The sequence below is a fragment of the Amphiprion ocellaris genome, chromosome 17 (genome assembly GCF_022539595.1).
Source record: "Amphiprion ocellaris isolate individual 3 ecotype Okinawa chromosome 17, ASM2253959v1, whole genome shotgun sequence".
Lineage (NCBI taxonomy): Eukaryota > Metazoa > Chordata > Actinopteri > Pomacentridae > Amphiprion > Amphiprion ocellaris.
The window spans coordinates 3956381-3972034 of NC_072782.1; the positions used below are offsets into that span (position 1 = coordinate 3956381).

The window sequence follows — 15654 nt, forward strand, 5'->3', positions numbered from 1 at the left end:
AATGACAAAAGCGAGAAACAAAACGACAAAAAAGTAGACAAACAACACAAGCGAGACAAAGAGTAAATGCAAAATGACAAAAACATGAGACAAACGACAAAATACAGACATGTGTTACCTTCTGAGTTATCCAACATGTGTATGACTGTAACACTATGTTGGTTCTATGAGGTTCCTGAGCGGCGCACAAATGTTCATGACCTGGTGTTAAGTCAGAGAGACAAGCTATTAAATCCCCATTTGAGCTGCAGATACTTGTGTTACACAACCAGGAAGAGCCTGCGGCAGTCTCCAGAAGTCAACCTCTACTCCATGTGAGTGTTACTGTATAGACTTTCAGGAGATCTAAGCTCTTTTTCTTGGCACACAGTTGGCACCATCTAACTGCATCCGATCCATTTTCCATCAAATACACTTGAAAAACAAAACAATGGAAATGGCTGGACTTACATAGGAATGGAAAATCTCACTGGTAAAATGATTGTCCTTCCACACGACAGCAGCACAAATGGGATTTTCTAATGATCATGCATAAAGTTTTTGGCAAAAAGTTGTTCTAAATAACCCATTCAGAAAATACAACAGAATCTCAATAATGTGAATGTATAAGAAAACTGAATTAACTCAGAAATGCTGTATGTTTAACACAGAATGGGGCCAACAGAGGCTTGAAACTGTCTGATTGTGAATATACAATCAGTGAAGAGGTTAACGGCATCATTTTAAAGCCTGAAATTCATGGGATGGACTCTTGCACCTTTAATCTGTGTAGATTAACCCTCGTGTCGTCCTGCGGGTCAAAAAAATACTAGAAGTTTTACTGATATATATGGAATCACTTTAGATATTTTTAGGATTTTTTCGTAAGATTTTTAAAAAATATTTACAAGAATTTTCTTGCCAAATTTGGGGGATTTTTAAAAATAAAACTTTTAAGGGAAGCTTTTAAGGAATTATTGGAATTTTCTTCCTGAAGGTTTATCAATTTTTCAGAAATTTGAGGATTTTTTTTGCTGAATTTCTGGATTTTTTTTCAGACAAGGAAACAATATTTTTTGGTGCCCATAAATGAGGACAACAGGAGGGTTAAAATGAATGCAGGAATTCATTTACCTCTAGAAAAGCAAAATCTTTGCATTTCCCTTGCTTGGTTTGAGACTAAAAATGGCACCTCATTTACTTTTTTTGCACTAAGTGATAACAATCCAAAGTCATTGCAATTTGTCCTATTTGCCATCAGTCTGATTACCTCGTGTCTTTGTTCAGTTTCTTTTCAGTGACTCATTGACAGATTTTATGTCTATACGGCTTTTAGGGCAGAGGGGGGTTTTGAAAGTGACAGGAGCTCCTCATCTTTGTCTCTGGTGTCACGTATCCAGACAGATGGACAGATAATGTCTGAGGAAATGCCAGACATCTAATATGGGACTGTTTGGTCAACAGTGGGGAGGAAATCAAGCACCTCAGTGTGACATGAAACCAGCGGACTGAAAGGTAGCTGCGAGGACACGTTGGAAATTCAACCTTAACGCTGTATATGCACATAAACACACGCCTACACATTTAAACTCTCATTCATACCCGACATGAACTCTTGAAAACAAGTTCAGAAATGTACATGTGCATGGAAACACTGACACACACAAACAATAAGAAGCACATATATGTAATTATATGAACAAATACACGCTGGAAAACATGCCCAACGCTGTAGTTAAATATGGAAAGTTTACTCAACGTGATTAAAGTTGAGTTAAGCACAATAATAAATAATTTTGGAAACTATTTTCAGATCAAAAACTCAAGAATGCAATTCATTTGCTACAATATAAATGAGACTAAATATGCAGCTGCACTGCAAGACATGAGCAACTTAGTGATTTTATGTCATAGGACAACTATGAGGGCATGAACTATATCTTATAATAAAATATCTCACTGAACTTAATGTACAGCACTCTGCATGTTTCCCGTTAATAGCTCATATGACGACGTTTCCTTGGCATAACGGTTCCATCAGTTGTTTAAAAATGTCCACATGATTCATCATCTGTGCAGAAAACAAATGAATACTCTTAAAGCCAAGACAATTATTTGGCAGAGCTTTCAGCTTCCACTTAAAGAAAAGCTTAATGAGCTTAATAAATTTAACTACAGGTTAAGATGTACTGCTGTTCTTGTCATTTTTCTGGCTGTATGACCATGTGAGTGTATATATACATTTCACCTTTGCAGGCCTTTCTGCCTCCATGGATCAAGGGACAGTGGACGGGTGCTTCTTAGCAGTGGGACAAATGAGACCTAATCAGATTTGCTGCCTGTCTATTGCTGTGTAATGGGTCAGTATATAATTGCAGGACTTTTTGTAACATAGTTCACATTTTTGCTGTTTTCAGGCCTAAAATCAACATGGTCATCTATAACCAAACACCACATGGCATTTTTACACACAGATTCTTCTAAATATTATATATACAATTGAGTAAAATTTAAATTGAAAGTTATTTCTAAAGATATTGTAGTAAACCTGTTGACTACTTTATATTAAATAAGTCAGAAAGCCTTGGAGTCTGGCCAGTCTTTTCTTCAGGGGGAAATGACATCATGTGGAGCAGGTCATGTGATCTGGAATTAACACACTTCCTTGAGAGGTGTTTTTATAATGGGGAACTTAGTTGAAAGTGATTTCTGGGACACAGATACAATTAGTTATTTTCCATATAAAATTTGACATATTGCCAAAAAAGAAATATGTGTCATGATTATCTCAACTTAATAAAAGAACACAATCAAAACAATTTTTGAATAAGCTCATTTTATTATAGTTTAGCTAATTAGAAGGGGGTTGTTATTAATTTGGGACGGTTATTTAGTTGACATTTTACTGATATCCAGTCATCTTTTATTTATGTGACTGTTTCCATAATAAATAATTAGAGAATTTGTAAAGACACTATCATAGTGAACATAGAAAATCGTAGTTTTTTTTAAAGTTATATATAAAATATCACTATATATTCAATATATGTGCACAGAAAATAGTACCACATACACAGATACTTACAAACATAAATACACAGCATATATAGGTGTGTTATGGCAGCATATATTCTCTCTCCCTGACACACACACACAGACACACACAACCATGTTTAGAGGGAGACCAAAACTATTTCCCTATGCAGATTTTTTTCTAAAGGAGTAGTCGAACATGTTGGAAAATATGCAAATTAGCATTCTGGCTAAGAGAGATCTCTGCTGCAAACCTAAAACAACTGCCTTGTTGTGTGCAGTGGAAACAAAATCATCCAAATAGCACATCTATTGTTCACAAAAATAGCAACTATTAATTATAGCTGGGTTTTCAATGCATGTGAATGACAGTATGTGGTTTTATAAGGGTTTGTGAACATATGCTGTATATAAGGATGGGGTGAGTCCTCCATTATTTCACCTTTAAGTTACCTGAAGAACAGTTTTGAAACATAGTGTGATGGCTCTGACCGTCGCCATCTTAGCAGTGAAAGTTGTCTCTCCCTTAATTATGCTCCACTTTAATTTTAAACCTTAATACAATTGAAATGGATGAGTTAAATAAAATACAACCGTGCATACAGCTTCACTGAATGTAGACGTTAGCTATAGAGCCAAAATGCTTTTTGTACCAGACTGTAAATATGTTTATTTTTGCTGTTAAGTTTGGCATTTTAACATAACGGGTCCATTGGGACTGACTCGCCCCAAGTGGCCACCAGAGGAACTGCAGTTTCTATCACTTCCATGTTCCTTCTCATCTTTTTGGGAACCTGGTTATGCCCCCAGGTGACCACTTACAGTCACTGGCTTATCAACCCTACTTCAACCAGACGTTGTCCTTTTCACATTTTATGCTAGTAATTGTACAGATTAATTAAACAAGCTATAACAGGTTAATTAGAGAGCTTTAGAGGTGCTGCTGGTGCTAATTCTGTTACCTCAGAACAAAGCCACCCAAGCTGTTTTCAGCATTTGTGCTAAGCTAAGCCGCTTAGCATGTTTTCAATTTTTTTCTTCATGTAGACAAGCATACTCACACACACACACACACACACACACACACACACACACACACACACACACACACACACACACACACTCATCATCATTCTCATTTTGCCATCTAATCTCATTACACAGGGGATTGAGAAAGATTTTCCTTTGTGGGCAAACTGGAAATCAGTGGCAGCTTGCCCAAAGCGCTGCCCATGCTGGGCTGGAAAATAAGGATGGCCATTGTACTGTCTGCAGTGTGCATTTTCCACTTTAAATAGAATTTACATAACCAGCACACTTAGCGGTCATTAAGATCAGGACAGTGCAGGGTGTGGGAGTCCTGAGATGCTCACGCTTTGTGACAGCGTCTGTTCCGTCCAATGAGTTGTGATCCGGAGTGAGCCGCCTGCTCCGATGTGACCTCCCAGATCTGAATGATGCTAGGAGACATTTTCCCACAAATTTGCTGATTCAAGAACAAACTGTACTTGGGTTTATTTTATGCTAAAGTTTACATCCTCTTACCAAGAGAACTCTGTCTTTTTGCTGTAATTGAGAACAGACCTTACTCCCTGAGTGCAGAACATATTTCTTGACCCACAGGTTGAGATGATGTCTTAAAAAAGACTCTGTAACTGAACCTTTTAATCCTGAATCCTGCTAGGTGTTATGTAAGGAGAGGAGGACACAGGGAGCAACAGATGCAACAGTTGGAGTCTAAATTAAAGACAGGCAAGAGGATATGATAACTAGGTTAACATTTCCATGTTCATCCTCACACGAGGTAAAAGTTAGGTTTGGTTTTTGTTAGAGGAATTCCTCAGTGATATCTTATGTTTGTCCTTAGGCGAAGAAAAAGACACACAAAAGAGTTGGAAGAGACGGGATAAGTGAAAGTGTAGCAAGAACAGAAATGTTCCATCAAAACAAAAGACAACTCTATTTCCAATCTGACAAACTTGCATTTCTCTGCTGTCATCAATGTGGGTTTTATTTGGATTTCATCAGATTTCACTTGGTGAGATCCTGCAGCCTGTCAGTTCAAGTCAAAGGAAAATATCACAACTGCAGGTTTGGAGGTTGTCAAACTGAGGCAGCGTCATGATACCTTTAACGGAGATGGAGTCATGCCTTCCTTCCCTAATGGCTCCTCTACTGATCTCAGTCTGCATCTCAGCTCTCCTTGTTCTTCTGCTCATGAATGAACCAAATGGGCTTCAAACATTCCTTCTCTGTTCTCATAGACGTACACTGAGACCTGCATTCATCACCTCTCCATGCACCATTACCCCCAGTGATGGGAGGAAAGAAACAACACTTTCATTAGCAGGTCTGCTCCACTGAGGTGTGGAATGTCCCGTGGGTTTCCAACAACAGCGACACAGAAAGCCGGCCTTCATGCAGCTATTGTTGTCCTCAACAAGCTCACTTAGTGTAATGGGCAAGGCTGAGCCCGCTCTTCAAAAGACGAGGGGCACCGTGCAAGAATAAGAGCAGTCATGCTTAGCCAGATTAGAGATCTGACAAAAGAAAGCATAATTCATTGTGGTTTGAAAATAATGAGCTAAATGGGCTTAATTTATATTGACAGGCAAAAATGGACACATCGCTTGGAAGAAAAACCCAGCCAAGTTTTTAAATGCATTAAGTGATGCAGGTGTTGGGAAATATAATAGAGTCCCACAAAGATAAGAACCAATATTTTATGGCATTTTACCAATACCGAGCTGCTTTCAAACATGCACTGCAACTTTGAACTTATTCAGACATTACTGGGAGGAGCTGAAGGTGAAAATATCCCACTCAGTTGGACTTTACTGTGCCAGCTCCATAGTACGGAGCCTGATTAATATTGTGAAATGAACTCTGGTGTGAATTAGAGCAAGTCATTGTCCAGGGAATTCACAGGGAGCGAATGGGAATGTTGATGATGCTTCTATCATGTGGAAAACCAGTGGAAAAACATATCAGAGGGGGAAGAAGAAAGGGTATTTCATATAAAGACACCAGCAAAAATGTCTAAGGGAACCTATCAGACAAATTCAAAGAACAGCAACAGACTAAGCTGGTTATAAGCAAATTAAGAGCCTACATCTTTTTTGTATCATGTCCTGTCTCTTACATGCTCTGTGCAGACGCCACAGCTCGACAACAAAGTATTTCCAGTGGTGAGAACTCATCTGACCTGATGGTACAAGGGCAACCCCAGACAATGTCCAGACCTGATTCCCTGTCAAATGGGAAAATAGTGTTGGAGACTAATCTGGGGACAGTGACAAAGATAAAAGAAAGACATCTGAGAAACGGCATCACAGGCATTGAGGAACTGCTTGTAGGTCAGGACTGTGTCCAACAATATTTCCAAATCTGACAAATACAGCCACTTCATGCAGTGGTGCAGATATGCAACATCTGATCTCGCTCAAAGCTCTCAAAACTCATATTGCAACAATATGAGAGTTTTAATGTGAGATTGTTCAACAATGTGCATTATTATATCCACATTCAAATGATTATTATACCTCCACCCTCTCCAAGGAATGGAGCTGTTTAGAGCAAATATGCACAAGTCAGCCTCAGATGGATTTGACTCATACTTTGAACTAGTTTTCTGTGAAACATCTAGAAACCATCTGCAGGGTCAATATATAATTGAGGGACTTTTGAAGTCCATGGATATATCTTGCATACATTTTTAGTAAGTTAAAACTAATGTTTTTTATGTTATTGTGATCATGTCTTTACAAATTCCATAATTATTTATTATGGAAACAATCACTTATTAATAAAAAATGACTGGATATCACTAAAATGTCAACTAAATAACCGTCCCAATTTAATACCAACCACCTTCTAATGAGCTAAACAATAATAAAATGAGCTGATTCAGAAATTGTTTTGATTGTGTTCTTTTTATTAAGCTGAGCTAATCATGACAGATATTTCTTTTTTGGCAATATATCAAATTTTATATGGAAAATAACTAATTGTATCTGTGTCCCAGAAATCACTTTCCACTAAGTTCCTCATTACAAAAACACCTCTCAAGGAAGTGTGTTAATTCCAGATCACATGACCTGCTCCACATGATGTCATTTCCTCTTGAAGAAAAGACTGGCCAGACTCCAAGGCTTTCTGACTTATTTAATATAAAATAGTCAACAGGTTTACTACAATATCTTTATAAATAACTTTCAATTTCAATTTTGCTCAATTGTATATATAACATTTAGAAGAATCTTTCTGTAAAAATGTCATGTGATGTTTGGTCACAGGCAGCCATGTTGATTTTAGGCCTGAAAACAGCAAAAATGTCAACTAAGATACAAAAAGTCCCATAATTATATATTGACCCTGCAACTACAGTCAGCTGTAAGTTGGACTATTCCACAGATTCTAACAACCAAAAGCCTTGCTAAGATGAAACATGTCCTGGACAACACAGAAGACAAAGCTGTTATTCACCACCTTTACAGAAATCCCCAAAAACAAATTTTCTCAGGACAAAATTTCACCACAGTTCCAAAGGATCCGACATGATTTTCCATTGTGGATATTCGAAACAAAGATTGGGCCCAGCTACTGGTGCATTCATCCAATCAGCAGCCTCAGCAGTAGACGTTTCACTGCAGAGGAGATTGTCTGGATCAACAGTGGCAACAAATCCTCGAAAAATCAATTTGTGCTCTATTTAAAACCCGAGCTGTGTGCAGGAGGAGGATGATGATGAAGGAGGGGGAGAACTTTTCATTACTTCAGATCTATTTTCATTTAACTTTAAGATCTGTTTTCACGCCAGATGCAAACGGCCAGCGAAAACATTACAGAGACTATTACCGACCATAAATGTGCTTCTCCACTCGTAGCTTGATTAAACATCTCTTTCAGTGGAGGATTGCAGCTGAGGCGGCAGCATTGTTCCACCGAGCGCGTATTTCACTCATCGCACTCTATCTGGACATCTTACAGTTGAGTTGAGCTAAAAGACTTTAAATGGAATTGCCCTTTTCAACTACACGGCAAAACTGTGAAAAAACACACACACATACACACACACACACACAAAAAGCTTTCCTGCAATATTAAGCGGGCTGCTTTAAGCCAGCAGGGTGAAGGCGTCTGTTGAGCTGCTGTTGATTAGATTGAAACTGAGTGTGGAAGTTATGGAGTGCCAAGTTGTGTGCTGTTTTGGTGCGGTGTCAGGATAGGGGTTGTTTTCAGGACACTAGAATTCATTGTTGGGCCTTCTGGAGGCTTTGTGGACTTAATTCAATGAAAGCTGGGATGACTGGAGGTTTATTCTCCTCACAGATCTGTTGACAAACCCAATTTCAGCCACCCGCGCTCCGTCTCTAATAGCCTCTTTCGGTTATTAAACTGTTGGGTTAAAGCTTTAGAAAGAGGCCGGTCATACTTGAGAGAAGCCAAAGAAGCGTCATGCAAGCTGCAGCCTCCAGCATTAAAGTCCAAGCACATCCAGCAGTCCGCCACAAGAGAAACCTGAGCAGTGTAACAACACGTCTTCCTTTGCTTCTGCACAACCACAAGAGGATGCTCGTCAGAAACAAGTCATCCACAAATACTCAAAACGATTAAAATAACACAAGAAATTCTTACATCTGAGAAAAGTACAAGCTAATATAATCATCTCCACTGAGCCGGAGAAAAAAAATCTGCTCTCAAGCAAATTGTTAACTATTACTCACACTCCATGTGTTTATCAGGACATAAACACTGCCATGGGAGCATGATTTCTATTTAACTGGCTGTGCAAACAAACGACAAAAGTCATCAGTAATTTTGCATCTGACTGATTATATATACTCCGGGATTGTAGACGTCCCCCATTCTCCCTCTACAGAACGCTAATAAAAGTGCTTTTGGGTGACTTTATGAAAAGACTTAGAGTCTGAGGGGCCGACAAGGCCTGCTTTAGAATAACAACACTTTAAGCTTCTGGGTGTTAGGGTAAGTGGTCAAGTGTAATCCCTTTAGCTCCCGAGCAGCATTAGCAGAAATTCCTCAAAAATATGCAACATGATTTCATAGTGACTGCTGCCTTTGAGCCGTGTTTGTAATGCTGAAAGGGTCAGCGAGGGGCAGACAGACAGACAGACAGACAGACAGGCAGGCAGGCAGGCAGGCAGACAGGGGGACTAAAGTGCACTAGTCTGAGGAACAAGGTTTCTTTTTTTCTGGTGATTTCAGACTTGAGTCATTAAGATCCATTTTTCTTTAATAACAAAGGACATAGGGAAGCAAGCAGCTGAATGTTTGCACAGCTGATTATTAACACCACACCTTTCTCCACTTGACTGAGCTGTGGGAAAAAGGGGGAAAGAGGCCCCTGTTGGGAAAAAAATCTCAATTCATACCTCTGGTCTTTGTCATTTGTTTTACACATCTTAGTGTCCTGAGCTGACGCACCATATTTAAGGAGACGTGAGGCCTCGACAGCAGGACAGATTGCGTTTCCTAAAAAAAAAACTAAAAAGTTTTGAGGTTAAACCTACCAACTGTATCATGCAGCGCCACATCATATGACATCTGGAGCACAAAGTGGATGAACTGTTCGGACTGAAGAAGCAGTCACAGTGCAGAAGTTGTTCTGCTGCTATAGGCCAAGACTGCTGGGGAACCTCTCTGGATGCACTGAGCCCTTCTCTATCTACCATTATATTTAATATACAGTATATATACCATTATTGCATTACATTCACTCTGTTTCTCCATGTGTCCTTTCTCTGAGTGTCCCTGATCCCAGAGCTGGATGCTTCAGATCTGTGGTGGTTCTCCCACCAACTGGCCTAATCTCCATCTGTGGGATGATGCTGCTGCTGACCTTCCTCCAGCCCACTGCTTCCAGCTGTCCACTTCCACCAGTCTACTCTCCATCACAATTACTACACTTGACATGCTCATCGACACACTGTTTGCATCTTACTACCAGCTACATATGTAGTATATTTAATGCCAGAGCCGTACACCATAACAGTGAACTTATGAATCAGTTTCAGTGTTGTATGTATCATCTATGTCACGCTGATCATGCATGTATCCTAATGTGTGTTATATGTTTTCTTGTCCTCCATCCCCTCTACCTCTTCTGTCCCTCTCAACCCGCCGGCCAGCAGCAGATAGGTCCTCCCATATAAAGAACCGGGTTCTGCTTAAGGTTTCCTCCCGTTAAAAGGGAGTTTCTTCTTGCCACTGTCGCCTTAGGGCTGCTCTGGGGGTTCAGGCATATAGATTCTGTAAAGCATCTTGGAACTACTTAAACTGTAATTGGTGCTAAATAAATTAAATTGAATTGAATAGAACCTAGATGTACTGGTCTGGAGGTTAACTGTGGCTACAACAATGCAGTCCTTCTCTGACCTGAGGATACAAAACTTTTCTAGTTTCGTTAATCGGTTAAAGTGATGCCATTCTGTAATTCAGACACAACAGTAATGAATGCAATCATGGCCATACAAGTTGTTCTGTTGCCCACAACACCTGACAACATCCTACATCGGTATCAATCTTGTGGATGTGTTTCCATTAAGGTAATTGCATGCAATTGTTGACAGTAATATGGAAACGTTACAAGTTCCAACCTACTAAAGTGAAAAAGGTGTTCAAAAGTGGTATTTAGATGCCATCAAATTAATTTAAAGCAGTGTGTGTCTTTTAATTCCTCCCAATACAGATTCATGTTAACAAACTCAGTCAATACCGAGCACCAGTCTGCGCCCTTTTTTCCCAAATGTAAAAACCTGTTAACCTTCTGCGTGACTGAAACCTGTGTAAGCTCACGAGAAGCTGCTGCTACACATCAGATGTTCATGCATAAGCAATCTTTCTGTATGAATTTCGATTATAGCCTCGGGTTCAGGAAACTGCTTTGCTGTGATGCATCTACATCATAACGGGAAACACAGAATCCTACTCAACCTGTCACGACCAACTTGTTTCTGCTGTGTGTAGATACAGACCTTACAATTACCTGCTGTGATAAACATTAAGCCAGCACTTCACTCTCTGTGTTCACTGAGTGTAATTATATGCTTCTGTATTCATTCATTAAACCACTTTCTTTCCTCACAAAACCAAACCAACCTCCTAAAACAATAGAGTTTTATAGTTTCCAGCTATAAAACATGTTTGTTATTTAAATGTAAAGTTGTTTTTCTTATAACAATCGTGGAATATGATGTACTTTGTCAGTGCAGTATTTGAAACAGCCTCTTGTAAAAAAATTGAATGTGGAGAATCTTGATAGACTGTTGAATGAACTGTAATCGAGTTTTAGGAAAAATCTTCATCAGCATTAGCTAGGATTTACTTCTTTTACCTTTCTTAGACTTACATTGGCTAAAGTTACCCAACTGCATCTATCATTGTCAAAAAATCTTGGTTCACACTGAAAACCTTCCACTGCTTTGGCATTAAAACATACAATTATAAAGCAGATGCAGAAAGTAGCTCTAGTTTCTGCAGGAGTTTGACAAATCATTTGTTCCCCCAGGAAACACATAGAACAGTTTATTCAGTAATTGAGATTTTTCACGTATCGCTGATACCTGTTCAGTTTGTAAGTTGACCTGAGACTAGATGCAACAAAACTGTGGGCAGCTGATGTCTGTCATTAATGAGTGATAAAACAGTGGGGTTTCCTGATGCAGCACTTCAAATTTACCCGCAGTTGTGTGTTATCTCAACACTGCATGGACTTACATAGAAAACAACAGCTACAAATGCTACGAAATGCAACATGAGCTCTACTGAAATACAAAATTTCTCTTTCTATTTCAATTTTTTTGCATCTTCGTTATCCTGAATCATGCACAAAATTCAGCAATTACTTACATATGATTCATCTGCTATCACCATTGAAGTGTGGCTGCACAATATAATAGGCTAAACTTCACTCAATCTAACCTAAAGATCAACAAAAAACAAATTTTTTTCATACCAACCACCAAAAAGCTAATCAGAAAAACTAACCTAATCCATATGACCAATATTAAAAATAATGAGAGATAAAAGCCAATCAAGCTTTTAATAAATGTTGCATCTGTTGTTTCTGACCAAGAAAAAGTCAAACCCTTATAAACTGTAGAGGAAGTAATGTCCCTTAAACCTGACAATATCAAAATGCTGCAGAGTCCAAACAGATGATTTTGCTTGTGTGAGAAAGTTGGGACCTTCTGCAGCAGATTGCAAGGAAACTCAGCTTAGATTTGTGTGCCAGACACTGACACAGCCATAATTCTAGACTTTGTATTTCATGACAACATAATAGGTGTTTGGCTCACACACAAACATAAGGGTACTGAGATGAAGTGATGGACAAACAGACAAATCTGCAACCTGAGCTCCAATCAGTAAAACTCACCTGGGAGAAGTTCAGCCCGTTGAGCGGATGGCATTGTTCCTCCACTTTTTCCACGGCCCCCGTCCTCTTCCTCATCCTCTCTGCCTCCTGGGCCAGATACAGGTCCAGCACCGGCACCCCTCGAGTCTTAATATCTGCCTCGGTCAGCGAGTTCACCATCAGCATCACCCAGACCGGTCGCTTCCTCTCCCAGTTCCCAGCGATGGCGTTGAAGAGGTAGTCGGCGTAGAGTCCCTTCCCCCTCTGGTCGGGGGTCATCCAGGAGGGCATCATGAGCTTCACGTACTCCAGGTGTCTTTTGAGTCTCCTGTAGATGTCTCTGGGGAGGACGTCCTGCAGGTTCTCGCCTTGAGGAAGCAGCTGGCAGCTGGTGAGGGCTGAGATGGTGTAAGGGTCCGTCAGGTCCAGCTCGAAGTAGACGATGTTGCTCTCCTGGAAGGCCTGCTTGGAGTTTTCAGGAATGAAGTCCCAAACACGAGTGTAGGGAACGTGGATCGTACCGTAGAAATATGAGGGAGGATCGCGTTTGATCGTCCACAGGAAGGAGTTTAGGTCCGTTTGCTGGAGGAAAGGATGAAGATGAGGTTAGAAGGGCATGAATTAAAGGCTCTGTACATGTAGAAACTTTACAAGGCCTAAAGTGACATCTTCAGATTGTTTTTTGCAAAAGATATTCAGTTTATGACAATAAAAAACAGAGAAAAGCAGAAAATGCTCAAAATTCAGCAGCTAGAACCAGTTTGTGATTCTTGATTATCAAAATATTTGCTATTTTCTCTCCTTAAATTTCTTGACTAAGCATTTTAGCAAGTCAGAAACAAATAAAACTCATGTGAGACAGAGTCAGAGGGGTGAATTTACAGTTGTTTCACGCCATTTACTTTACATTACAACTATTGCTGTCTGACACCAACCCCCTCTTTGTCTGTGGGAGGCTGTTTATTAGACACACTGCTAACAGACTGATAATGACTTATTAACAGGCCACTTAGAACCCAAGTGCCAAACAAACAATACACATGTCAGTGATTGTCAGACTACGGCCGCTGCCTTCCTGCTGCTGCTCCATCTGTCCTCCGATGGTCTGCGAGGAACACGAGTTAAAACTAATCAAAGAGAGACTGAAAGGCAATCAGTGCAGCCTTGAAACAGTCTAACAAAACCAGAAACGTACACTTTTGCATGTTTATTTCTGTTGAAAGGGGATTTTAAGGGGAAATTCAGAAGGTTTATGATTTTCTGTACAAGTCTTTGGATGCACTATGTTAAATAAAGTAGAAATGGACAGGGTTTTTTTCTTGAATACACACGTTGATGTACAGAATGTAAGAACGGACATGTTAGACAATGTCAATACACACAAGTGCTGAAAATTACGCAAAATTGCACAAAATTAACAATCAGTGATGATAGATCCACTTATTATGATATTATTAATTATAAAATGACTATATATTTAATACATTTGGGGTTTGAGTCGTATTTTTAATGATTTTCAGATTTTAGGGAATGCAGAATTAACGCATAGTATATAAGAAATCAGGGGTTGATTTTATACATGCAAAAGCAGGTGAAAAAGTGAGACAAGTGCACATTAAGAAGTTGTTTCAACTATTTTGCCCCTAATGTAGAAAGTTTAACAGCATGTCATACAGGAAAAAAAACAAGTTTGAATGCCATTTGAAGGCTCCTTCACTGACACCAAACTTCACGGATGAATAAACTACGCAGGTGTCCAGATAAAACGCACAGTGACATTACATTATTTTTGCAAACTCCAGCACTAAATCACTCTCATGATGACTTACTTTCCTATTTAACTCGCAGCTGGCTGAGTCCTTGAGCCTCCACTGGTCTGCTCGGACCAGCAGCAGGAGACAGGACTGAATGAATGCGCCCAGAGTGCCCCGCATCGTAGCTCCCCTCGCTTCCTCTCTCTCTCCAAACTGCAGGGTTGCCCGGGTTCTGCTTCACCACAACGTGCAGCAACAACTATTCCCCAGAAAGCATGGAAAAAAGTCCTATTTCCACAGCTTCGGCTCCGTGCGGTCACGTAAAATGAGCTGACAAGTATCCGACAAACCGCCGGGCAGAGTCATGTTGACTTGAGCCTCCTGGACGCAGCGCTGCCGCTTCACGTGTGTTTGAGGGAGAGAAGAAGGTGGTCAGTGGAAGTTTACACAGGGTCACATCATCCTCTCACTGCCGGCCAGGCTCAATTCTCCACGGTTCTCCTTCTCTTTGCATTGCCTTCCGCGGGATTTGTGCGCGTAACTGTTCCAAGAAGTTGCCAGATTGAGCCAACAGGTCCACCACGCCGCGTCAGCACCTGGAGCCAAAAACAGAAAGTCAGGGTTGATCTGGATGCGTTTCTCCTCTTGGTTTGAGTTGAACGTGAGCTTAGTGTGAGGGAGAAAGCTGCACCGACTAGTTGCACTTTCCAGAGAAAAGTTTTAAACCCCAAAACTTCTCGACGCAGCGCGCTGCCTGTCTGCCAGGTCTGCACTGTCTATCTGCGTCTCTCTCTGCGACGTGTGTCTGCAGGCTACGTGTGTGTCAGCATCTCCGTTGCCTCTACCTACCCCCTCAGATTGCCTCTATAACACCCCCTCCAACCAAACCACCCCCTGTCCTCCCTCTCCCTCTCGCCCACCCTCTTCCAGCATTAATTTGATTAAACATCAACCCCCTTTCCGTCTCCATTCACATAACCCATTTCAATAAAGTGCACAGCGTTAGGATTCTTACAAAATTAACAACTACTTCAACTCCAAAGCCAAATTACTAATAACGAGTAGCCCTGGTTTCAATTAACAGTGTTTATTTTCAGTGGGACTGACGAGGTTCCTTGTTGTCGCCCCACGGGAGGCCTAAAGACAATCAAGGGTGCCAGTGGAGATCCCGTGGATAGATTATCGTGCCCTCCTAGTTAACGCCTGACAAACTGGAGGCATTAACATGAGAAAACCTGCAATAACAGCGCTTTATGTTGGCTTGCATGTGGAAGCCATAGAACTCCACCTTTTTTAATGGAGAGGCAGCATCTCAGACACATCATATCACCTCGGGATTTAAAAAATGTGTCCTAGTACCTGAATAAAGTACTTCATAGAACAGGTAATACACGTGTGCCTTCCCATTTGGAGAATGGTTGTACCCTAAATTTTATTTTCAACATATTAATCATGAAAAATATTGTGTTTGAAACTACTTTTAGGAATAAATAGCTGCAAAATACATAT

General features: G+C 40.3%; 1 protein-coding gene across 2 annotated transcripts in view; it reads right to left on the minus strand.

Annotated features, from left to right (window-relative positions):
- The window catches only part of trabd2a (TraB domain containing 2A), a 78777-nt gene extending 63786 nt beyond the window's left edge, over positions 1-14991 (minus strand). Inside the window, exons 1-3 of one of the 2 annotated variants that reach the window (XM_055004112.1) lie at positions 14841-14982; positions 14221-14741; positions 12413-12973 (exon numbers count right to left, since the gene is read on the minus strand). In XM_055004112.1, the coding sequence (XP_054860087.1) occupies positions 12413-12973; positions 14221-14325 (666 nt within the window). In that variant the 5' untranslated portion in view covers positions 14326-14741; positions 14841-14982. Of the gene's footprint in view, positions 1-12412; positions 12974-14220 lie in introns of both variants that reach the window. The other variant, XM_023293207.3, reaches the window with a different exon arrangement.
- Positions 14992-15654: the final 663 nt, after the last annotated feature.